Source organism: Oncorhynchus masou, chromosome 5 (assembly GCF_036934945.1).
Source record: "Oncorhynchus masou masou isolate Uvic2021 chromosome 5, UVic_Omas_1.1, whole genome shotgun sequence".
NCBI lineage: Eukaryota > Metazoa > Chordata > Actinopteri > Salmoniformes > Salmonidae > Oncorhynchus > Oncorhynchus masou.
In genome coordinates, this window is record NC_088216.1 from 31,901,743 (window position 1) to 31,928,620 (window position 26,878).

The 26,878-nt window shown below is 42.7% G+C and overlaps 1 protein-coding gene across 2 annotated transcripts in view; it reads left to right on the top strand.

The window, feature by feature from the left end:
* Nucleotides 1–25,619, top strand: part of LOC135539425 (phosphofurin acidic cluster sorting protein 2-like) — an 87,035-nt gene extending 61,416 nt beyond the window's left edge. The window contains exons 12-25 of one of the 2 annotated variants that reach the window (XM_064965304.1): nt 184–329; nt 1,220–1,352; nt 1,486–1,590; nt 2,208–2,314; nt 2,596–2,750; nt 3,101–3,211; nt 7,728–7,830; nt 8,385–8,417; nt 10,994–11,036; nt 14,198–14,240; nt 14,623–14,761; nt 15,461–15,684; nt 15,990–16,103; nt 20,179–25,619. In XM_064965304.1, coding sequence (XP_064821376.1) covers nt 184–329; nt 1,220–1,352; nt 1,486–1,590; nt 2,208–2,314; nt 2,596–2,750; nt 3,101–3,211; nt 7,728–7,830; nt 8,385–8,417; nt 10,994–11,036; nt 14,198–14,240; nt 14,623–14,761; nt 15,461–15,684; nt 15,990–16,103; nt 20,179–20,297 — 1,575 coding nt within the window. In that variant the 3' untranslated portion in view covers nt 20,298–25,619. The remainder of the gene's footprint in view (nt 1–183; nt 330–1,219; nt 1,353–1,485; nt 1,591–2,207; nt 2,315–2,595; nt 2,751–3,100; nt 3,212–7,727; nt 7,831–8,384; nt 8,418–10,993; nt 11,037–14,197; nt 14,241–14,622; nt 14,762–15,460; nt 15,685–15,989; nt 16,104–20,178) is intronic. The other variant, XM_064965305.1, reaches the window with a different exon arrangement.
* Nucleotides 25,620–26,878: the final 1,259 nt, after the last annotated feature.

The window sequence follows — 26,878 nt, forward strand, 5'->3', positions numbered from 1 at the left end:
CCCACTGACAATACCAACTGGAAAAGGACTGTTAAGTAAAGTGTTAATTCATCTCTAGGGAGAGAAATGAACCAGCGGGAACACTGTGCAGCGGATGGAAATCCAATGAATGGGTTAAATACCCTAGTATGCACTCTACATTCCTGTATATATTTTGAACTATATTTCTCCCATTATGTCCAGGACGCGGAGGATGAGGAGACTAGGGCTGGCACAGGGCCAGGTGAGGCTAACCCCACCCCCACCAGCTGGGACCTGAGCACGGACAAACTGCCCGGCCCAGTGGCCAAACTCTGCAAGACTGAGTCCCAGACACTCATGTCGCCCAGGTAGCTGCTCACTTGCATGTATGACATTTATGCATTCACGCATGTTTGCAGTCATGCATGCACACACACAGTCACACACACAGTCACACACAAAGTGCTGCTTATTAACCATTATACTCTGACTAAACACGGATGGGTGTGCACGCTTTATTCCAGCCCAGCACTAATGCACCTGATACCACTAACTGTGATCCAGATTGATCATGACTAGTTCATTATTTGAAACTGGTGTGTTAGTGCTGGGCTGGAACAAAGCCTGCAAACCCAGTAGCTTTCCAGGGCCTGAGTTGGATAAGACACATGCCCTAAATCAAATTGATGGGATGAGAGAAGGGGAGGAAGAGCGAGAGGGGGAGAGATGGAATGAGAAAGAGAGAGAGAAATCAGGTCTACCTCTGGTTGTTCAGCGCCATACAGTGATTTCCCCCGCTACGCCTATCTATAAACAAACTAATCAGCAGTAGGACGTCCCCTAGCACCACTTCCACCGACGCTCTACTCATCTGATGAATCAAAGTCAGATCCATTGAATAAGCAATCTGCCTAGTACAGACATTGCACATGTGTCTTTGTACATTTCTCTATTGTGCAAGGATAATTTAACTCAACCATGAATGTGTAGCTGGCATACAGCAACCACATTGATAATGCGTGACAGACATTTTGTGCTCACAAAATGCTTCCAGACAAAAGCTTGAAAAGCTTTTGCTGGGGAGAGTCAAGGGGGATGATTAGATGGCCAGGATTGTCTGAGGAGTTCTGCTGTAGGCATATCTACTACTTAGAATTTATGGAGATTTTTTATTTATTAAGATTTCTCAGCAGTGGCTCAACCTGGCTCAGTTGTGGCTCAGTGCTTCATTGGGTCCGTGCCTCTTTGTGGTCCACAGTAAAACAGAGAACAAGCTGCAGAGGCGTCCTAGGAGCACGTCCATGAAGGACCGGCAGAACTCCAAGGCCCAGAGTGACAGGACTAGCAGCATTGACAGCGAGACATCCCCGGAATCCAGGATCGCTGTCCAGGTGTGTGTGAGTGTGTGCTCAATAGTAAAGTAAGCTAGTGTGTGCGTGTGTGCGCGTGTGTGTGTTTGTACAATATCAACATATGTGTATACAGATAGACCATCTCTTTGACTTCTGCCTCTTCCTCTGCCAGGTTCCCAGGAAGTCAGTGTACGACCAGCTGAACCAGATCCTTATCTCTGACGAGCAGCTCCCAGAGAGCATCATCCTCATCAACACCACAGACTGGCAGGGCCAGGTAGGCTACTTCTGTGTGTTGGGGTCTGTGTGCCTAGTTATGTGGTAAAAACAAGGGTACTATCTGGGCATATAAAATAATTCAAAACAGTTGGTATCCACTTTTTTTTTTAATTAACAAATTGTAAAGATACAAAATAGTATTTATACAATACTGTAATTACGATGTAAATACCATCTTACCATATACATATAGTGTATTATGCTACTCATTCTATCAGTAGCATTTGCATCAGCTGTGCACTCAACAAACATACTCCTTTTAGGAACATGCGCCAGACCAGGTATTTTTAGACATTCATATCTCTAAGCCTAGCTGGAGATAGGCTTAGCAATCAGGGGGAATCCATTTCTTATGTAAACATAATGCAACTCTGGAACATGTGCACTCACAAACACAGACGTGCGTGGATGTACACTCACACGCACAGACCTGAGGTCTTTTGAGTCGGCTTCTGGTTGACTAGCTCAGTTTATCCCAAGCCCCATCTCACCCCTCTCTCTCTGTCTCTCTCTGTCTCTCACCTCTCTCTCTCTGTCTCTGTCTGTTTCTGTCTGTCTCTCTCTGTCTCTATCTGTCTCTCTCTCTGCCTTCTGTCTCTCCCTCCCTCCCTGCAGTATCTATCTGAGATTCTCCATGAGCACAGCCAGCCTATCGTGTGCACCATCTCTGGTGCGGATGTCCATGCAGCTTTCAACACCATCGTCACCAGGATCCAGAGATTGTAAGAACTCACTTCCTTTGCAGAACATGTTCTCTTTCTAATTCAATGGTTGTAGTTCAGAGAAACAAATAGATTTCACTTTAACTTGGCTTCATTGTAAAAATGTCAATGTTTCTTGTAGATCTTATGATGGTCATGATTAGGCCCGTATAATTTTTGATATGTGAAACGTTTTGGTAGCACTTTCCATTACAGCGCAGAATAAAGGGGTAATAACATTGTTATAAAGTGGAAACAAGTTACTGTTTTTCAATGTTTCCCCCCCCCACTTCTCTGACTAGCTGTAACTGCAATGCCCAGACACCCCCCACCATCAAAGTGGCGGTGGCCGGAGACCAGAGTTACCTCAGCACCATCCTCAGGTGCTTCGTGGAGCAGCTGGCCAACAAGACGCCTGATTGGCTCAGCTATATCCGCTTCCTGCTCATCCCTGTCGGTAAGCAGCAATTCAGCCGATCGCCATGGAGTCCAGGTTCGGGTTAGTCGTCAATTCCATTTCAATTCAGTAGATTTAGGGGATACATTTAAACTCTCATTCATGCATTGGAAAAGTCCACAAACAATAGAAAATAATGGCCTATTTACAATTCTGCACACATAACTCAAGGCTCCCATAAATCATACATTGACGTCAAACGGAAAACTGCACGCAAAACACTAGTTACAGGAACAGATCTCATATAGAACCCTGGGTATCATAGCAGGCTAACAAAATACAGACTAGAAACGTTGGACTCCGTTTTGTTTTCCTGTGGCCTTCTAATCATTCTGCTCCTCCCTCTGCAGGCACTCATCCTCTGGCCAAACACATGTCTTCGTTCGACAGCAAGTTCAACAACATCTTCATGGACGCCGGCTGGAGGGACTTATTTGGCAGACTCGAGGCCCCAACATCAGGTACAGCAGAGAACTGGAGCAGCTCACACTTACTATGAGCCACAATGCCATGTATGATAGGGCTCTGCTCGTAATGCTTCATAAATACAGTTATAGATGTTTAGGAACATCTATCTATAGCATTATGGTGCATTATCCGTCAAATCAAATCAAATGTTATTGGTCACATACACGTGTTTAGCAGATGTTATTGCAGGTGTAGGGAAATGCTTGTGCTTCTAGTCCCGACAGTGCAGCAGTAACAATTAATATCTAACAATTTCACAACATATACCCAATACACACGAGTAAGGAATGGAATTAAGAATATATAAATATATGGATGAGCAATGTCAGAGCATACAGTAGAATAGTATAGAATACAGTATATACACATGAGATGAGTAAGGCAAGATATGTAAACATTATTAAAGTGACTAGTGTTCCATTTATTAAAGTAACCAATGATTTCAAGTCTGTCTATTTTGGCAGCTGCCTCTCTGTGCTAGTGATGGCTATTTAACAGTCTGATGGCCTTAAGATAGAAGCTATTTTTCAGTCTCTCTGTCCCAGCTTTGATGCACCTATACTGACCTCGCCTTCTGGATGGTGGCGGGATTAACAGGCAGTGGCTCGGGTGGTTGTTGTCCTTGATTGTCTTTTTGGCATTCCTGTGACATTGGGTGCTGTAGGTGTCCTGGAGGAAAGGTAGTTTTCCCCCGGTGATGCGCTGTGCAAACCCACCACCCTCTGGAGAGTTCTGCGATTGTGGGCGGTGCAGTTGCCGTACCAGCCGGTGATACAGCCTGACAGGATGCTCTCAATTGTGCATCTGTAAAAGTTTGTGAGGGTTTTAGGTGAAAAGCCACATTTCTTCAGTCTCCTGAGGTTAAAGAGATGCTGTTGCGCCTTCTTCACCACACTGTTTGTGTGGGTGGACCATTTCAGTTTGTCAGGGATGTGTACACTGAGGAACTTAAAACTTTCCACCTTCTCTACTGCTGTTCCATCGATGTAGATGGGGGGATGCTCCCTCTGCTGTTTCCTGAAGCCCACAATCATCTCCTTTGTTTTGTTGACATTGAGTGAGAGGTTATTTTCCTGGAACCACACTCCCAGAGCCCTCACCTGTCTCATCGTTGTTGGTAATCAAGCCTACTACTGTTGTGTTGTCTGCAAACTTGATGGTTGAGTTGGAGGCGTGCTTGGCCATGCAGTCATGGGTGAACATGGAGTACAGGAGGGGTCTGAGTATGCACTCTTGTGGGGGCCCCAGTGTTGAGGATCAGCGAATTGGTGTTGTTTCCTACCTTCACTACATGGGGGTGGCTCTTCAGGAAGTCCAGGGCCCAATTGCACAATGCGGGGTTCAGACCCAGGGCCTCACGCTTAATGGTCTAGGGTGACAGGTAAGATGGAGGTGATATGAACCTTGACCTGCCTCTCAAATCATTTCATGATGACAGAAGTGAGTGCTATGGATCGAGATAGCCATTTAGTTCAGTTATCTTTGCATTCTTGGGTACAGGAACAATGGTGGCCATCTCAAAGCATGTGGACACAGCAGACTGGAAAGGGCATAGATTGAATATTTCGGTAAACACACCCGCCAGATGGTCTGCGCATGCTCTGAGGACGCAGCTAGGGATGCCATGTGGGCCGGAAGCCTTGCGAGGGTTAACATGTTTAAATGTCTTACTCACGTCGGCCATTGAGAAGGAGAGCCCATAGCGGGCCACGTCGGTGGCACTGTGTTACGTACTGACCACACCACTCGCGTCAACGCACTGCAAATCCGGCCTCTTCCATCTCCTCATTGGTTTTAGCGTGTCCGGAAGCAAGACATCGGCATCTGCGACGTGGCTAGTTTTCCTTTTGTAGTCTGTGATTGTCTGTAGACACTGCCACATACAGTGGGGAGAACAAGTATTTGATACACTGATGATTTTGCGGGATTTTCTACTTACAAAGCATGTAGACGTCTGTAATTTTTTTATCAAAGGTACACTTCAACTGTGAGAGACGGAATCTAGAACAAAAATCCAGAAAATCACATTGTATGATTTTTAAGTAATTAATTTGCATTTTATTGCATGACATAAGTATTTGATCACCTACCAACCAGTAAGAATTCCGGCTCTCACAGACCTGTTAGTTTTTCTTTAAGAAGCCAGTGTAACGGGATTCTTCCTGGGAAGGAGAGGCGGACCAAAAAGCAGCGTGGTTATCTTTATATATCTTTAATTAAGAACAAAAACAATAAACGTAACGTGAAAAACTGAAACAGTCCTATCTGGTGCAAACAAACACAGAGACAGGAACAATCACCCACAAAACCCAACACCAAACAGGCTACCTAAATATGGTTCCCAATCAGAGACAATGACTAACACCTGCCTCTGATTGAGAACCATATCAGGCCAAACACAGAAACAGACAAACTAGACACACAACATAGAATGCCCACTCAGATCACACCCTGACCAAACAAAACAGAAACATACAAAGCAAACTATGGTCAGGGTGTGACAGTACCCCCCCCCCCCCCCTGGCTGACGACTCTGTCCCGAGCTGCCCCTCTGTCCCATCAATGATCATAAGGAAGGTGTGGGATCAGCCCAGAACTACACGGTAGGACCTGGTCAATGACCTGAAGAGAGCTGGGACCACAGTCTCAAAGAAAACCATTAGTAACACACTACGCCGTCATGGAATAAAATCCTGCAGCGCACACAAGGTCCCCCTGTCAAGCCAGCGCATGTCCAGGCCCGTCAGAAGGTTGCCAATGACCATCTGGATGATCCGGAGGAGGAATGGGAGAAGGTCTGATGAGACAGAAATAGAGCTTTTTGGTCTAAATTCCACTCGCCGTGTTTGGAGGAAGAAGAAGGATGAGTACAACCCCCAGAAAACCATCCCAGCCGTGATGCATGGAGGTGGAAACATCATTCTTTGGGGATGCTTTTCTGCAAAGGGGACAGGACGACTGCACCGTATTGAGGGGAGGATGGATGGTGCCATGTATCACGAGATCTTGGCCAACAACCTCCTTCCCTCAGTAAGAGCATTGAAGATGGGTTGTGGCTGGGTCTTCCAGCATGACAACGACCCGAAACACACAGCCAGAGCAACTAAGGAGTGGCTCCGTAAGAAGCATCTCAAGGTCCTGGAGTGGCCTAGCCAGTCTCCAGACCTGAATCCAATAGAAAATCTTTGGAGGGAGCTGAAAGTCCGTATTGCCCAGTGACAGCCCCGAAACCTGAAGGATCTGGAGAAGGTCTGTATGGAGGAGTGGGCCAAAATCCCTGCTGCAGTGTGTGCAAACCTGGTCAAGAACTACAGGAAACGTATGATCTCTGTAATTGCAAAAAAAAAAAAAAAAAAGGTTTCTGTACCAAATATTAAGTTCTGCTTTTCTGATGTATCAAATACTTATGTCATGCAATAAAATGCAAATTAATTACTTAAAAATCATACAATGTGATATTCTGGATTTTTGTTTTAGATTCCGTCTCTCACAGTTGAAGTGTGCCTATGATAAAAATTACAGACCTCTACATGCTTTGTAAGTAGGGAAAACCTACAAAATCGGCAGTGTATCAAATACTTGTTCTCCCAACTGTATGTCTTGTGTCTGAGCCATTGAATTGTTACTCCACTTTGTCTCTACACTGACGTTTTGATTTCCATGCGGAGGAAATGACTACTCGGTTTGTATTCTTCCATATTCCCAGACACCTTGCCATGTTTAAATGAGGTGGTTCGCGCTTTTATTTTTGCACGAATGCTGCCATCTATCCACGGTTTCTGGCGAGGGTAGATTTTAATAGTCACAGTGGGTACAACATCTCATATAAACTTCCTGATAAAGGCAGTTACTGTTTCAGTATATTCGTCAATATTATTCCCGGAAGCTACCCGGAACATATCCCAGTCTGACAGATCAATGCAATCTTGAAGCGTGGATTCCGATTGGTCAGACCAGCATTGAATAGTTCTTAGCACGAGTACTTCCTGTTTGAGTTTCTGCCTATAGGAAAGGAGGATCAAAATGGAGTCGTGGTCAGATTTGCCAAAAGGAATGCGGGGGAGGGCCTTGTATGCATCCCGGAAGTTGGAGTGACAGTGGTCTAGTGTTTTAGCAGCATGAGTACTACAGTCGATATGCTGATAAAATAACATCCTTTTCTTCAAATTTGCTTAAGTCTTTCTAAATGTTCTTAAAATGTAGTAGTTTGTTATAATTAGAATATTGTATTTATTTATTAAAAACACGATTACAAAATATGTAAGTTATTATTTATGTACAGGGTATTCATAGCAGGAAGTTTTACCGAATACTTCTTTAAGTGTAAGATGCTCACATACACACAATATTCGTATATTATGATGCTTCTACTGTTGCATTACTGTAGGTGTTGAATGATAATACAATACATTAAAAAATTAAATAATAAATAGAGTAATACATGGGATTTAAAAAGGGTGTAAAAACAAAAACATGATAGGTTGTGCCCTCCACTTTGGGTTTCCCAAGACAACATTGATGTGGCAGGCCGCGTTTCTCAGTACCTGGCTGGGGCCAGTGTTTCACACCAGTGTCCCATCTCTGAGGCCATGCTCACCTACAAACAGAAAAGGTAAGGTGTGTGTGTGTGTGTGTGTGTGTGTGTGTGTGTGTGTGTGTGTGTGTGTGTGTGTGTGTGTGCAAGCAAGAAAGCAAACGTGTGCATGCATGTGAGTGCAGCATGAATGGGGGATATTTAAGGGTGTGTGTGTGCCAACACATGTGCATGTGTGTGTGTTTATGAAATGTCTGGTAAAATGTAGATATTATGTATGTAGATAGTTTTGTATTATATTATGCTATTAAACTATATTTGGATTATCTATTGTATAGCAAGAGCTCCCTCTACACTTCAGATTATTAAATTTAGTGGCTACATTCTCATGAATTTATTTTTGGATAAAGCAACCAGTATTGCTAATTTCAACCACATTCAATGACATCGACAACATTTGCTTATTCAAATTAGCACCAACAGAATATCAACATGTTGACTACACTTTGACATCACATATTTTGCGACAGTTGACTGAAGTACAGAAGTCATGAACTCATGAAGAACAACAACAACCGTGTACCATTTTACCACACTGAGTTTTCTACCTTTTTCTTTCATTTGCATTCAAGGAAGAGAAGCTTATATTTTGATTTTTACATCAGGTACCTGGCCGCAGCCTTTCGTTTGACCCCGCCCCCCTGCTGTGTTGCATTTTGTCCACCAATATAACCTGTGACCCCTTGTTGTCTAATGCCTAACCCACCCACACATAACTCGCTGTTCGTCTTAACTTCATATCTGGTCTGCATCGACTACCCCCGTATTGATTTGAATTTTTGCATGTCTTACTGTCTTAACTACTTGTTTGTTTGTCTGGCTTGGTTGGCTTCTGGTTTGGATTTGGTTTGGATATGTGGATTTTGGATAAGATACAGTCAGCAATATGACATCATCATACTATACACTGCAGGGTGACTTCCTGCTTACAGAAGTCAACAACAAAAGTCAAATCTGCCACGGCTGCCATTATTGGATCTTTCCGATGTCGGCATGCCTCAAAGGAGTGCCAAACGTACAGATTGGGAACAGCCAATAGTGACCGTCTTAGTGTATTGAAACCCTGTTATCGTTGAAATCTGTTATCAGGAAGTCGCCATCGCTGTGTTTGATGATGTCACATTGCTGACTCTACCTTTAAGGTCTCCCACATACTTTGGTCTTTAAAGTTGGGAATGGTAGGGCAAACTTGACGCAATGAGATCTAAGAGAGAAAGGTTGACATTGATGTGTTCTTTCCTATTACCTCAGAGAGAGAAAGATGTGGGGGAGATCAAGAAAGAGGGGATGAAACAAGATTAAAAATGGAGGATGAGTGTAAAGAAGGAGAGATGACAGTGGAGATCTAATTAGGTGGTTTGAAGAGATGGGAGGGAGGGAGGAAGAAAGAGTGGATAGTGTGGCGGTAGAGAATACCAGCCACGTGACACTCTCTCACACACACACACACACACACACACGATGCACACACCTGCGTGTTTTTATTTTTAGTGACCGTTATTTTCAAAACTCTGCTCAGATGTCACTGTTGACCCACCTCAGAAACAATTCTGGCCTTTAAGAGTGACATACACACACACTTTATATCCACCAGGGAGGATGAGCACGTAAACATTTAAAGGTCACCTTAACAATTACTAGGCGTATAAAAGACGCAGTGCACTGTATTACAGGCACGAATGGTGACTTTTGATTGGCTAATCCCGGTCTCCCCTTGGTGACAGGGACAGAGTCCACTGAGCATTGTCACAACATGAAAAGAGCCAATCGAGTCCAAACTCTGCAGAGAGGAGTAATGCTTTCATCTATCATGTGTTTTCAGATCAGTGCCATTGAAGAACAGGAGACCAGGAGAGGAAGCCGCGTTAGAATATTGAGACGCACTTGAAGATTATCTTAGATCAGGGCTCTACAACAATGTTCCTGGACTGTTTTTGCTCCAACCCCAATTATAACTAAACTGATTCATCAAACATCTCATTTTTAGAATCAGGTGCGCTAGCTAAGAGTTAGAGTGAAAACCTACAGGATCGTAGCTCTCCAGGAACAGGGTTGGAGAGCCCTGTCCTAGATAATATTCTGGTCAGATCGGCAGTGGAAACTACTGTGCACCACTGAGTTTGCTCAATGTGCTATGTTTGTACCTACTTGTCTTCTTTCTCTTTGAAAAGCAAGGGTGCAAAGTCTCAGATGTGTATACTCAATATTTTAGTCAATGCTTTTTCCATCTCTAAAAATTCTGGAAAACTCTCAATGCTACTCTCGAATGTGTCTCGCGAGGGAGATGAACTTGTCATGCTCTGTTTGTCCTGCCTCTTTGCTATCCTAACATGTTTTTCTCACAGCTCTTTTCACCATGCTCTCCAAAAATGCACCTTCTCTGGCCTCATTTTGCAGGTTATTTTGGTTTTGCACCAGCCATATCCATCTTTTGAGCAAATTTTGGGGAATTTGTGAGAAATAGGCAAGGATAGCTTTGGTAAAACGAAGGCAGCACTACCAACGTCACGCAGAAGTAGTTGACTGGGACCGAACATATGAAATTGCTCACAGTACTTTAACCCTCAGTCTATTAAGCAACCCTTTACAAATACAGGGGCGAATCCTAACTTCCACTTAAGTCAACTTTTAGCTTATTCTCCCATTGTCATCAATGAATGACTAAGTGAAAATGTACCTACGTGGAAGTTAGGATTTGCCCCACAATGTATAATGGATGTGCACGGCGCTGGTCCGTATATTTTTGTCCTTGTTAATTTTCGTCTGATTCTCAGTAACCTCAAGTACTGAGAAACCAAAACCAGCAGGATTGCAGAACTCACCCTGTATATTAGGTTCACATTCAATGTTACCAACAATTTTAGCCACCTCACTCACTCCACCCCTCCTCCACTGCTCACGTCACGGCAGGCTTACAACGCACCCGTTTAGGGGTCGGTTGTAAGGAGCGTTCTCTGGCATTCCCATCACTGCATGACCTTCATTCCCAAAATGTTCCGGGTTTTCCAGAACCACTTGGGAGCCGCCATGTCTCATCGATTCCGATTGGACATCCCTTAGCCACACACACAAACTCATTCTTCCTTCAGACCCATCACACCACCACATCCAAAACAGGGAGTGTGTTGATCCTGGATCCAATACTAACATTACTATTTGTTATCCATTCTCTCTCCCTCAGCCCTGACGAGGACTCCTGTCAGAAGTTTGTGCCATTTATTGGGGTAAGAATATTCACTTGCAACTAAATAACGCGAGTGTTATCTTTGAGCGCTCATCTCCAATTAGACAAACAATTATCTGTCATTTATTTTAAGCTGTCACGATAATGCACAATAACAACAGATTTTTATTTATAGCTGCTTTATTGAGGAAAGTTTTACTTGCAATGACTGGGATATGTTTGTTTTTTACTTCCACTATAATATGCAAAAGTATGTGGACATCCCTTCAAATTAGTGGATTCGGCTATTTCAGCCACACCCGTTGCTGACAGGTGTATACAATTCATGCACACAACCATGCAATCTCCATAGACAAACAGTGGCAGTAGAATGGCCTTACTGAAGAGCTCAGTGACCTTCAACGTGGCACCGTCATAGGATGCCACCTTTCCAACAAGTCAATTTGTCAATTTCTGCCCTGCTAGACCTGCCCTAGTCAACTGTAAGTGCTGTTATTGTGAAGTAGAAACATCCAGGAGCAACAACGGTTCACCGGCAAAGTGATAGGCCACACAAGCTCACAGAATGGGACTACCGAGTGCTGAAGCGAGTTGCGCGTAAAAATCGTCTGTCCTCTGGAAGCAACGTCAACACAAGAACTGTGGAGCTTCATGAAATGGGTTTCCATGGCCGAGCAGCCGCACACAAACCTAAGATCAATATGCGCAATGCCAAGCGTCAGCTGCAGTTGTGTAACGCTTGCTGCTGTTGGACTCTGGAGCAGTGGATATGCGTTCTCTGGAATGATGAATCACCCTTCGCCATCTGGCAGTTGACAGATGAATCTGGGTTTAGCAGATGCCAGGAGAACGATACCATAGTTGTCAGGACCAGGTTACAAACTCAGGTCTCCGGTGTGAGAAACAGTCACTTAGTAAACTGAGCCACTAATCCAGATCCCAAAGGACTTCCATCCAACGTAGTAACCCTCATGGGGTCACTTAGAGGTTCAGAGGGAACACCATTCTCCTTCGCCCAGACACCATCCATGAAGTTACCTATGGCTCAAGAGTCTACCAAGGCTTGAAAGGGAAGCTTGTGGTTGTCTCAGGAAAGGGTGACTGGAATGAGCAGGCGGGAGTTGGATGGATGGGAGGAGGTTATGTTTCCCGTTACAGTCCTCCCAGGCCTGCACGGGACAGTACGTTTCCCTGGAGCCCGGGACACGTGGAGCAGAAATGGCCCGGGTTTGCCGCAATATAGACAGCATCGCTCCCTCATCCGGCGGTCTCTCTCAGCCTGGGAGATGCCTCCAATCTGCATGGGTTCCGGTGGAGCCAGCGAGGATAAAGGTGGAGACTCGGAGCTGGGACCGATAGGAGCTAGGGTGAGAGGTCTACGGTTGAGTTCTCTCTCTCTCAGACGCTGGTCTATGCGCGAGGCCACCTTGATAAGGGACTCGAGGTTGTCTGGTGGTTCCCGAGTGGCCAGTTCATCTTGGATGGTGTCGGAAAGACCCTTCAAAAAGCACACTGTGAGCGCCTCGTCGTTCCAGCCACTCGCAGCTGCCACCGTGCGGAACTGGATGGTATAGTCCGTCACGTTGCGCTGACCTTGCCGGAGAGTCAGGAGCTGTTTGGCTGAGTCAGGGCTGCTGGTAGGACCTTGAAACACTTGCTTGAATTCTTCAGCAGAGGTAGTGTAGCTGGCACAGCAGGGACTTTGGGCATCCCACACAGCAGTAGCCCAGGCTAGGGCTTTTTCCGACAGCAGGGTGATGATATATGCGATCTTGGACCGGTCGGTGGGAAACGACGAGGGTTGCAGCTCGAAGGAGAGAGAACATTGGGTGAAAAACCCCTTACAAGCACTCGGATCACCTGAGAACCGTTGGAGAGGCGGCAGACGAGGTTCAGCCAGGCGGTTAACTGCCATGGGCACTTGAATCTGATGTACTGGGGCAGGAGCGGTTGCCGGGGAAAGTCGATCAGATATCTGCTTTATGGAAGTCAGCATCTCCGACAGAAGTTGAGAATGTCTAGCCATTAAGGCCTCTTGCTGAACCAGAGCAGCTTCATGGCGTTGGACAGTCCCCTTGTGGTGGGATAGCATGGAAAAATGGTCCTGGGTACTGGCTGCCTCTGGGTTCATTTTGTTGGCTCTGTGTTTCTGTCAGGACCCGGTTACAAACTCAGGTCTCCGGTGTGAGAAACAGTCACTTAGTAAACTGAGCCACTAATAGTCGGCAGAACCCAGAAGATGAGGCAGACACAGCAGTACTGGAGACGGTGATTTAATAAAGAAAAAAGGAAAAGATCTTCAGGCAAAAATATAAATCCACAACGTCAAAAGTAATTCCAAAAGAAAAAATGTATATCCTCCAAGACACAAGAAAAATCCACAAAGTGGTAAGAACAGCAGGGGAAAAAACAAACCTCAAAAGAATAATCAAAAATAAACAAAAACAAAAACCAGATTACCTCAAGAAAATCCAATCTAGAGAAACATAAGTTCACAGCATGGCTGGGGCTTGGTGCTAACATACAACACAGAGCAAAGAACTGAGGAACACTAAGGGTTTAAATACATTCAAGGGAAATGAGGCACAGGTGCAACTAATAACTAGAACAAGGGAAAAACAAAAGGGTCAAAAAAGCACAATGGAGGCATCTAGTGACCAAAACCTGAACAATCCTGGCCAAATGCTGACAATAGTGCCAACTAAAGTTTGGTGGAGGAGGAATAATGGTCTGGGGCTGTTTTACCTGGTTCGGGCTAGGCCCCTTAGTTCCAGTGAAGGGAAATCTTAACTGTAATAGCATACAATGACATTGTAGACGATTTTGTGCTTCCAACTTTGTGGCAAGGCCTTTTCCTGTTTCAACATGACAATGCCGTCGTGCACAAAGCGAGGTCCATACAGAAGTAGTTTGTTGAAATCGGTGTGGAAGAACTTGACTGGCCTGCACAGAGCCCTGACCCCAACCCCATTGAACACCTTTAACATCTGCTAACTATGTGTATGTGACAAATAAAATTTGATTTGATTTGGATGAATTGGAATGGCGACTGCACGAATGAGATGTTCGACGAGCAGGTGTCCACACACTTTTGGTCATGTATTGTACCTTGGTTAAATGTACTGACTGTACGTCGCTCTGGATAAGTGTCTGTTAAATGACCAAAATGTAAATCTCAATCTGGGCTTTTGTCCCCCTCAGCTGGTGAAAGTGGGCATCGTTGAGCACAACCTCTCGACCTCAAGTAAGACATCCTACTCTTTATTTTCCTTTGACCATGCGTTTGCTTTGTCTTGTTTGGTAATCCTTTGTTTTCGAATGAGATGGAAGGAAGAAGGGAAGACAGAGAGAAGGGGCCCAGCGGGCAAAATACTGTATGTATGATGTCTTAATCATGTAATATTTTGCCTGTAGAGTGGTTTTCTGGTTAAAAGGCATCATATAACTAGATTACAACCACTGATACAACCAGGTAAAGCAACTTTTTCATGACGAGATCAAGATGCCATGGGACAGACATCATATTTTGGTCGTTATCTGGTTAGATAACCCGATTTAAACCAGATAAAGATGTATTTTTCTGGTTGCTGAAAATAATTTAACAAATCCTCCTCCCTAATCCTCAGTGGACTCTGATGATGCTGTGATGGGGAGCATCAATATGCTGGCCTCCCCTCCCCCCCAGCCGGGACCAACCTACATGAAGGACCTGACCTGCACCCCGCCCCCCTCCCCCTCCGTCTCAGCCACCCTCGCCGGAGCCGGGTACGTACTGTACCTTAGCTGTCTTGTTAATTAAGTTATCTTCCCTTCTCTCATAACCATTATTTGATCTGAAGGTCAACATTATAACTATGGCTATAACCCCCACAGAGGCCACAGTAGCCAATAAAAACAATTTCACAAGGTACAGACCACACCTTCCACATTAATGTGTTTCTTATTATATTTTGGGTTCTGATGGGGTAGAGCAATTGAACTATGCTCATGAGGCATTTGTAAACTATATATTATTAATTTAATGAGTCATTCGTAAACTATATATTATTAATTTAAAAGGCCAAAGATGTACCAATCTGGAGCGAGTGAGAGAGGATAGCCATCCTTCACCACCCCACTTTCCCACCACTCTGCATGCTTCCCAGATGAATGACCTTACTCCATCCAGATGTTCCTTGCAGACCAGACGTTGGGTGGGGTGGGGGGAAGGGAAGTAACCACTGTTCTGTGTTCCGTACTGTCTTTCACTGGAGCTCTACTTGTACCCTTTGTCTTCTTCATTTTTATGACTTGACCTGTAAGTTGTACATGATAAAATAAACTGGCTACAGCCCCACACTGCCACGCACAAGTTCAGATGGTACTAAACCTCGCAGTTTTGGCCTTTTTCTTCCCTTTCATGCCTACAAAACGTTCCTGTTACGTTCCTAAAACGTTTCTCTCCCATATCCCTCCGCCGTGCAGCTCTCCGGTGACAGGTGGGGAGGTGATGGGGCTCCAAGTGGACTACTGGACATGTCACGGCGCCGACAAGAAGAAGGAGGGCGAGAAACGCGACGTGGGCATCAAGAATACCCTGAAGAGCAACTTCCGCTCGCTGCAGGTGTCCCGCATCCCCAACGGGGGCGAGCTGACACCCCCTCCCGGCATGGCCATGACCGTTGTAATGAAGGAGAAGAACAAGAAAGGTGGGTGGCGCTTTACTGAAAGCCAATGGGTTGAATGTGTTATTACCCGTTATAAGTGTTAATGCCACCTTACAACTCATAGCATGTTGCGTTTTTCTATATGAAAATGTGTGCCTGATGAAGAAGACATCTTTTTCTGGTTGTAATCTAGTTATCTGGCCATATACAGCAACAACCAGATTTTGTGTTGATGTCGGCATGAAAAAGACGTCTTTACCTTTACATCTTTAGTTTTTTTTTAAATGATCTCTTTACTTCACTGATGTCATCTCTCGCTCTTCTCTTTCTCACGCTTTGATGAGCAGTGATATTCCTGAGTAAAAAGCCCAAGGAGAAGGAGGTGGACTCCAAGAGCCAGGTGATCGAGGGCATCAGCAGGCTGATCTGCACTGCCAAACACCAGCACACCATGCTGAGAGGTACAGGCCTGACAAACACACACACACACACACGCGTAAGCATAAACACATACCCACACATAGGGTTGTTGCGTTGACCGCCAGAGCTTGACTTGGGCAGGAGCTCACCAGAGCTGAGTACTGGAACATCACATTTCTACTACTTGAGCTCCTATTCCTCTAATACAAAATGTGCTCAAAAGTATTGTGGAGCTCCTGCACCTAAATATATAAAGTACCTGCACCTAAAATGAGTACTGGCACCTACCTATTTCAGTCCAAGTCAAGTACTGGTGACCGTATTACCGTCACACCTGCAGTCATGAGTCATGACCGCAGTCAAATTCCAGGTGACCATTGAGTCACAGTAATCTCCTCTGGAGATTGTGTTAGTAGTAGTACCCAACTCGCTAACGACCATCAGGTCCTAATGGCCTGGTACTCAGGGCTGTATTGTCCCTCTAACCATTCTGACATCAATGCAAATAAAAAAGGAAAATCACATCAAACACTTATCATCATAACAGTATTGTGTTTTTAAAACTCACCTTACTGTGATTGATCAATTTAAAGAAAGAAGTTCAACAGCAGGTTGAACCTGAGTGGAAAGCATGGTTATTGTGGATGTTGTATCAAAGTCTAACATAACGAAATGGACAGCGCTTCCTAAGTTGATGATTCATTCAAAACACTCATACACATATTAGAGCACATGCTTGTGCCATACAATACATAGCCTACAGCAAAGGCCTATTACACACAGCAAAAAAATATATAAAAACAACATTGATTTAAGATGTCTTTGTAATTGGTCTCGCCTATACTCCAAAATTAAACCAATTCTAGTAATCTCCTTTGAATGTGGACTTTATTATTGTGCATTATTATGCATACTGGATGGACTGGTTACCTTACCTTATCTATCCATGAGTCTGGGAGAGAACGTATAGGCCTAGGCGATGCTGTTGGTTGGTTGTGCAGGGCGGCACACAGAGTTAGCCTACAATTATAGTGAATTTGAATTTGAATAGCCTAGTAATAGGAAAGAATTTATATTTTCAGAATTAATAGGCTGACACGTTACCTTCAGCTACAGAATATCTCACCACCGTGATTTTCCATCTCCTCTCTCTCCTTTATTCCTTTCTCGAGCATGCAGAGAGGGGCTGTCAACAGTTTAAATGAATTATGTTTCGTTGTGAAAACATGTTGCTTTCAATGTTCCCGAACACTATATTTTATATTTGAGATTCTTCAAATTAGCCACCTGTTAGCAGTTGATGTTCCTCTTCAATTACACAAACCCAAAAACAAATCAGGGGAGGAAAATATGTTAATTCAAAGAGAACAAATCATGCGGGGAGGTAGATGGTATATATTCATGCTCCCCTGTCCTCAGTGATTCTCTCCTGTGATTCTCGCCACAGAACAAAGGGACAGGATGTAGTTTTATAACCCAGCCTTAGCCTGTGGTTGACCAATTAGAATTCCTTTCAATAAAACTGAGCCAATGACCAAATAATAAGTATCATATTTCAGGCTCAATGACGAGACAAATTCCTCCCATGTCTCTGACCCATAGATCAATAATTCTCTCTTACAGAAAAAAACACTATTTCCATTGATCGTTAGTACTCTCTTGACCTCGTTCTCTGCATTGTGTATTTATCTTCGAAATATTCTTACACACCCTTTGCCTTGATGACAGCTTTGCACACTCTTGGTATTCTCTCAACCAGCTTCATGAGGTAGTGACCTGGCATGCATTTAAATTAACAGGTGTGCCTTGTTAAAAGTTAAAAGGTAAGGGTGGTATACAGAAGATAGCTCTATTTGGTAAAAGTCACAAGTCCATATTATGGCAAGAACAGCTCAAATAAGCAAATGACAGTCCATCATTACTTTAAGACATGAAGGTCAGTCAATCCAGAAATTTTCCAAGAACTTTGAAAGTTTCTTCAAGTGCAGTTGCAAAAACCATCAAGCGCTATGATGAAACTGGCTCTCATGAGGACCACCACAGGAAAGGAAGACCCAGAATCACCTCTGAGGATAAGTTCATTAGAGTTACCAGCCTCAAATATCGCTGGCTAAATAAATGCTTCACAGAGTTCAAGTAACAGACACATCTCAACATCAACTGTTCAAAGGAGACTTTCATGGTTGAATTGCTGCAAAGAAACCACTACTTAAGAACACCAATAAGAAGAGCTTGGGCCAAGAAACATGAGCAATGGACATTAGACCGGTGGAAATCTGGAAATGAGTCCAAATTTGAGATTTTTGGTTTCAACCGCCATGTCTTTGTGAGACGCAGAGTAGGTGAACAGATGATCTCTGCATGTGTGGTTCCCACCGTGAAGCATGGAGGAGGAGGTGTGATTGTGTGGGAGTGCTTTGCTGGTGACACTGTCAGTGATTTATTTAGAATTCAAGGCACACTTAACCAGCATGGCTACCACAGCATTCTGCAGCGGTACGCAATCCCATCTGGTTTGCGCTTAGTTGGGACTATGAATTGTTTTTCAACAGGACAATGACCCAACACACCTCCAGACTGTGTAAGGGCTATTTGACCAAGAAGGAGAGTGATGGAGTGCTGCACCAGATGACCTGGCCTCCACAATCACCCAACCTCAACCCAATTGAGATGGTTTGGGATGAGTTGGACCACAGTGTGACGGAAAAGCAGCCAACAGGTGCTCAGCATATGTGGGAACTCCTTCAAGTCTGTTGGAAAATAATTCCAGGTGAAGCTGGTTGAGAGATTGAGAGTGTGCAAAGCTGTGGCTACTTTGAAGAATTTAAAATCTAAAATATATTTTGATTTGTTTAACACTTTCTTGGTTACTACATGATTCCATGTGTTATTTCATAGTTTTGATGTCTTCACTATTATTCTACAATGTAGAAAATAGTAAAAAATAAAGACCCTTGAATGAGTACGTGTGTCCAAACTTTTGACTGGTACTATGTCCAGACATTTCGATATGCAATCACGTGTGAAAGCAGAGTTTTGATGGTTGCCACCAAAAAGTGGAGGAACCCAGCCGCTACTCTATTTATTTCTCAGCTGCTCCTATTAAGAACATGCTCCACTATAATACCGTAATAGCCTACCTGGCATGATTGAAAAATGAACCGTGGAAAGCGGCCCCATTTTACTATTCGAGTGCACTTGATGAGAGAGCAGCGAGTGCAGCCTGAGTCAAGGAACGAGCGGAAGCTTTTTTTTGCAACTTTCTCAAATCATCAATAGTCGATAGTCATATCATACAGCCCATATATGTTTTGATTTCTAAGACATTGTAAGGTTTGTATAAATACAACTAAAGTGTTCAAATAAATCTAAATCTAGCATATAGGACCTGTTTCAAATGATCACTTTTACGCTCAACATAGCCACTTCATATGCGCAGTCGCTCCGGAATAGGAAAAATATCCTTTCTATTTTATTCAGCTAAGTTCAATTATATTCTCTTTACTATAAAATCATATAATATAAAATAACGCCACGGGACTTCTATGCATATCTTGCATGCTAAATGAACTAGCATACAGGCTATGGCATGGCGCATAGCCAGATGACATATATTCTCTTCTTCTGAAATACATTGTCTTTACCTAATAATGTTTCCTTTGAAAAAAATGCTTCCTTCGAAATTGATTTATTATGATGGTGTATATTTAATGGAGATGTTCCAAAGGCGCACATCAGAGGCTTGTATGCGTGGAGGCTAAACGTGTTTATGTTAATTAACGGGCAATTACCGTGAGACCGACAGTAATTAGACAATACACGGGGCTGACGAAATGTCATGACTGCCACAGTCCTATCCAAACACCCCACTCTGCATCCCTTCAACGCAAGTATGCACCCACATGTTCAATCATACATGTATACTATATACTTATCCTGTTTTAACACATACTGTAGAGTACGTGCTGAAGACACACACACATAGGTTAATGTGAATTCCCCGAATAGCCTCAATTCAATCGTTGAGTCTTTAAGTGCAATATCGCCACCAAGTGGTTGAAATTAACATTTTTGCGTCTCTTTCTCCTTTCTCTCTCTCTCTCCCTCTCTCCATAGTGTCCATTGACGGCGTGGAGTGGAATGATGTCAAGTTTTTCCAGCTGGCTGCCCAGTGGCCTACTCACGTCAAGCACTTCCCTGTTGGCATCTTCGGCTACACCAAGCCCGCCATGTGACATATCACTGCCACCTAAACCCAAGTATGGGTAGCTGCAGCCCAATATGGCAACCGGAGTATGGGCGAGTGGGTGTGTCGAAAGGAGTTTTTGTATCGAGTCGCCTGCTGACCGGAGGTGCTTCTCACTGGGCAGCTGTGTCAAGTTGTCACCAGCGGTAGCTAACGTGCCAATTTTCTTCTTTTCTCCTATGATTTTATTTCAAGTAGGATAGAAGCCTACATAAGAAATAACTAATATTGATAACCATCGAGATTTCACGTTGATACATACATACAGTCTACTCAATGGGCATGACATGAAGGGCAACAACACCTGGACACAATGTCCGTGCTCTCGCTTTCCAAGTGCTTGTCCCGGCGTGGGAAGTAGCTAATTAGTAGCCAATATCAGCCAATATATTAGTAGCCGTCACAGTGAGCACACGCATACAAGCAATAGTACACCCATCATCAGTACTTTTAATAAACAATAAACAATCGTCATTTTTACAACTAAAAATCTACAATTATTTGTGTTTAACTAACAGCGAAATATGACTCAGACTCATCCTCTGGATGATTCAGACTCAAGTCTAAACTCTTGCAGTACGATAGTTGTGTGGTAAGAACCGGACTAAACCGTCTAACCTGTAACAGAGCGCTTTCGACACACCCTCTCCTTTCCACACGCCAATTACTTTCCTTTCGAACACATCCTCTCGCCTATACGCCGGTCGACAAATTGGGCTGCAGCTACCCCCTTCTCCTTAAACCCTGACCCCTGAACAGCCTTTATCATCTCCCATAGAGAGAGATGGGCTGGTTTCCATTCTGAAAAATCACTCCTTTCCTTCCGTCCTTTAAAACTAACCTCATCTCCCATAGAGAGAATGGGGCTGGGTTCAATTCTGAAAAAAATAATTCTGTTCCCTTTGAATAGTCCTCATCTTCCATAGAGAGAGACAAGCTGGAATACATTCTGAAAAATCACTCCCTTCCTTTCTGTCCTTTTGATATTTGTATTTACTAGGTATTGAGGCTATCAATATGGTAATAGCTCCATGAAGTGAAGATTATAGGTCCTTATATGTTGGTTCCCAATGTTTCAAGATGTAATTATTAGAAATACATTTCTAAGTCTAAGTTTGAAATGAATCCAACTCCAAGTCATTCAGCTCCGTGGGCTCTCCAAGTTGCCAAAGGTAGTGGGGAAGGCTGGGAGTAATCCACCAGATTGGAACCCAGCCCTGCTCTGACTAAGCAAAAAACGTAAACAAACCCCCTAGTCCTTTTCCTGTGGAAACTGTCCAGTTACAAACCTGTGTTCCCAGTATAAAATGGATGCTGTTGTCAACGTCAAATGTTACTGTTTTATACACCAGCAAAAAAAGAAGGAAAAAAACATGTTTTGTTAAAAAATGTATGCTGCCTTTTAAGTATAATAGTGTATATTGTGGTTCGACACGTATAATGGCCACCTGTAATGGCAGCTTTGTTGGCACTTTGTTTTGTTACTATATTATTATTTCTGTGAAATCCTATGTAGGTAAATGTCCTGTATATAATGTAAGAGGATTGAAGGGGTGTGCTGGTGTGTGTTCACAGTGTGTGCCGGGAGGCCGTGTGTTACTGATTTTTAGGGGAAAGGGTGGGATGCTGAGAGAGGAATTGCTGTGAAATTTGCAGAGGAACCCCTCTTGCTATGAAGAGATGTATTTTGTTCTCTTTTTTTATTGAGAAAAGTGACTTACTCAAGTTTTTGATACACTACTTTCTAGCTAGTATACTTGCCTTTTTGATTTAGAAGCACATTGTATGGAAACAGAATTGGGACAATCAGTAACCAAGAAACTTGGCACTGTATTACGAGAGACATTCATCAGAGAGTGGAATGTATCCTTAGGCGAGTTCAATGCAATGACTTCCCTTGTGAATTTGTGACACGGGCCCTAGGTGCATGCAAGAATTTCTGGACACAAACGTGTACAGAAGAGAGAAGAGTGAGAGAAAGGGAGGGCAAAGAAAGAAGGAAACAAATGTATTGTTCGCAGTGCCCTGCTCTAACACACCTGATTAGCCTACTCTCTGCAAAGGGCTCAGCAGTGCAGTTTTCAGTAATACCCTTCCCACACTACTACTGAGAAGACCCAAGCCAAGCTGTAGTACTCTGGCCTGGTTAAGCATCCACTATAGTTGTTGGAACTGTGTTCAAAATGACCATGTGGGGGAAAAAAACAGTTAAACACAGTACAGTTTGGCTTGGTACAGTAGTGTGAAAAGGGTCGAAGAATTCCCCGGTTGTTAAACTATTTACCAGTGACATTGAAGTGGTGTTCTTTTTTCTAACTGTATCCATTCTGAAAGACATGAATCCCTTTTTATAAAACTAGCGTGCCGTATTCAACAATGAACTAATTGCTGTCCACTGTTCTCTGTTTTTATACTTTCTTAAAGATAGACCCACTCATGATGTTGAGTCAAAAAGGGCCACAGGCTTAATTGGTTTTTAGGGAATTGCCAGGATTTTAATGTCAGCAATGTTGTTGTATTGTGTGTTGTTTTTTCATGAGGTGTATTTTCTCATAGACCTATGAGGGAAATAACATCCTGTGCCTCTTCAGTCAAGGCTATGCAGGAACCCTGGAAGTCAAAGCTTCCTTCCTTAGTTATTTTGCCTCTCTCCATCTTTTTACCTTGTATGTTTGTGACTTGACACGAAAATGCATTTGATTTGGATGAAAGTGTGTTTTGGAGATTTTAAGTGTGTGTCTGTGTGTGCATGCGCTCAGAAGGGGTACTGTGTAACCCCATTTGTCAATATCAACCATTTGAAAACTATGGCTTCTCTTGCGATTAGATACTACATGGATAGTATTACATTTGATGTATTTTTTGTTCATCTTCACCGTGGTAGCTGAGTATTAACAACAGTGTATGTTACCGTATATTTGACCCTTTCTTCGTGCATTGCTGACGGTCAAGGTGTTTCATGTTTTTGCCTCTGAAAGGGGGAAGGTCTTCGGCAATGCCACTCATTTGATTATACAGTGTTCCACTATTTCATGATACAAATGGACACCATATATACAACAGTATATGACCACCCCTTCAAATTAGTGGATTTGGCTATTTCTGCCACACCCGTTGCTGACAGGTGTATAAAATTGAGCACACAGCCGAGCAATCGCCCTAGTCAAACAGTGGCAGTAGAATGGCCTTACTGAAGAGCTCAGTGACTTTCAACGTGGCACCGTCATAGGATGCCACCTTTCCAACAAGTCTTTTCCTTACATTTCTGCCCTGCTAGAGCTGCCCCGGTCAACTGCATATTGATGCCAATGATTTTGGAATGAGACATTCAACGAGCAGGTGACCACATACTTTTGGTCATGTAGTGTATCTATACATAACTGAAACATAAATATGTTCCACTACTTCATAATACATATTTACAGTTGAAGTCAGAAGCGTCCATACACTTAGGTTTGAGTCATTAAAACTCATTTTTTCAACCACTCCACAAATGTCTTGTGAACAAACTATAGTTTTGTGCATGACACAAGTAATTTTTCCAACAATTGTTTACAGATTATTTCACTTATAATTCACTGTATCACAATTCCAGTGGGTCAGAAGTTTACAAGTTAACTGTGCCTTTAAACAACTTGGAAGATTCCAGAGAATTATGTCATGGCTTTAGAAGCTTCTGATAGGCTAATTGACATCATTTGAGTCCATTGGAGGTGTACCTGTGGATGTATTTCAAGGTCTACCTTCAAACTCTGTGCCTCTTTGCCTGACATCATGGGAAAATTAAAAGAAATCAGCTAAGACCTCAGAAAACAAATTGTAGACTTCCACAAGTCTGGTTCATCCTTGGGAGCAGTTTCCAAATGACTGAAGGTACCACGTTCATCTGTACAAACAATAGTACGCTAATATAAACACCATGCGACCACGCAGCCATCATACCGCTCAGGAAGGAGACACGTTCTGTCTCCTAGAGATCAACGTACTTTGGTGTGAAAAGTGCAAATCAATTGCAGAATAACAGCAAAGGGCCTTGTAAAGATGCTGGAGGAAACAGGTACAAAAGTATCTATATCCACAGTAAAAAAAGTCCTATATCGACAAGGAAGCCACTGCTCCAAAACTGCCATAAAAAAAGCCAGACTACAGTTTGCAACTGCACAGGGGGACAAATATCGTACTTTTTGGAGAAATGTCCTCTGGTCTGATGAAACAACAATATAATTGTTTGACCATAATGACCATTGTTATGTTTGGAGGAAAAAGGGGGAGACTTGCAAGCCAAAGAACACCATCCCAACCGTGAAGCACAGGGGTGGCAGCATCATGTTGTAGGAGTGCTTTGCTGCAGGGGAGACTGGTGCACTTCACAAAATAGATGGCACATTGAGGAAGGTAAATTATGAGTCAATGTATTGGAGTGGCCATCACAAAGCCCTGATCTCAATCCTATAGAAATTTTGTGGGCAGAACTGAAAAAGTGTGTGCGAGCAAGGAGGCCTACAAACCTGACTCAGTTACACCAGCTCTGTCAGGAGGAATGGGCCAAAATTCACCCAACTTATTGTGGGAAGATTGTGGAAGGCTACCAGAAACGTTTGACCCAAGTTGAACAATTTAAAGGCAATGCTACCAAATACTAATTGTTTGTGTAAACTTCTGACCCACTGGGAATGTGATGAAAGAATAAAAGATTAAGTAAATCATTCTCTCCTATTATACTGACATTTCACATTCTTAAAATAAAGTGGTGATCTTAACTGACCTAAGACAGGGAATTTTTACTATGATTAAATGTCAGGAATTGTGAAAAACTGAGTTTAAATGTATTTGGCTGAGGTGTATGTAAACCTCCGACTTCAACTGTATATTATAGCACTACTTTTGGGAAGTCAAGCGGCACCAAGTAATACCAAGAAAAACTGGACAGTCAAATAACTCCGAATTTGAGCTTTATAGCTCTTTTAAGTATAGTTCAAGTTTGAAGATGTTTTTGCACAAACATTATTTTAAATGATGTGACAGACAGTGTTCTTTCTTTTTTAAATGAACCACTAAAGAATACAAGGTAGAAGCTCTTGTTTTTATGATGTCGGTATGTCTTTTTTTTTCATATCAGTTTTAGTTTATTGTAATATTTTTTGTTTTATTTCCATCTTACTCTTTATTAAGTTTTTGTATGGCCATTTTATGATTCTAACCCTTTTTAAGAAAAGAGTTGAGCTCTTTTGTATAAAAAAAAATGATGTTTGGAAATTGGGTTTTGAAGTGTTGTAAGTGAAAACAGACTATTAAAGGAGTGTTGAGAGAATTTGCATTGTTTTATTACTGTTTCAATTTGGAAAGATACTCATGTTGTCATAATACCGTGTACCTATTAACCATACTTAGACCTGTCTTTGCATACAGAACACACACACACAGAATATGAGCTCATACCTGAGTCTGGACAGTTTTACATGGTGTTGGATTCCCCTTACCAACAGCAGATGGCAGAGTCATTGTACACATCTGAATCATGATCTGAATCTTTCAATTTAATGTTAATAAGGTCAGATATTCCACACACCAGAGGTTAATTTAATATTTGGATTTAATATTAATTAAATCCGATCCAACTTTGGTTGTCAAATAGGAAGCTTTCACCCTCCCTCTCTGCCATCTTGGTCATCTCCTCATAAGCACAATCAACAATAGCGGACTTGAGCAAGCGTCCAGCCCCACATTCTGTGTCGGATACAGATTCCAAAGAAGGTGATGGACGGGATTCAATTTGATCACGCATTGCAGAGCGCTGTCAACAATGCGGCTCTTAGAGGCATCTATTTGAACCCAGGTCTGCTGACGATAGTCCTCTATATAAATACTGTATGGTTCAAATGTTTTGCAGATACGAGCAAGTCTCCAAGATGAACACAAATGGTTTCTAGCAAATAATTTGGTTTTAAATCAAACAAAGTCCCATATCATGCTGTTTGGGACACGACAAAGAATTAACTTCACAGCTGGCAATTTTTTCATTCATGCAAGAGATGGAACAATTCTTGAAAGTTTTGATTTTTAAAAACATATTTGGATTTGTTTGATTAATCCTTTGGAAAGCATATTGATAATCTAAGAAAAACAATTAATAACCTTGGGTTACTGTACAGATCAAATAACTGTTTTACTGTATCCATTAAAAAGACATTAACCCAACTGCTGCTTCCTTTCCTAGACTATGGTATCATCAACTGTACGGTAAAAAAAAAGCCAAATATGTTTTTAAAAATCAACACTTTCAAGAGTTGTTCCATCTCTTGCATGAATGAAAAAAAATGGCTTAATCAAAATTATTCTGTGGGTTGAGGGCAAAAGGACAAGAATTTAAGATAATGTGTTTAAGTGGGTTTACTAAACAAATTCTGCTCGAAGTGAGCTGAATTTGAAGAAGCTTGTTGAGAAAAAGAAAAATGTATGTTTGCTAAAAAAACACTCAAAACCACGTTCATCATCATATTTCACAGCATGTATTGCAGGTTGATTTTAACAATTGTTTGTTTCAATATACCTGTGTTTTTGCATATACAT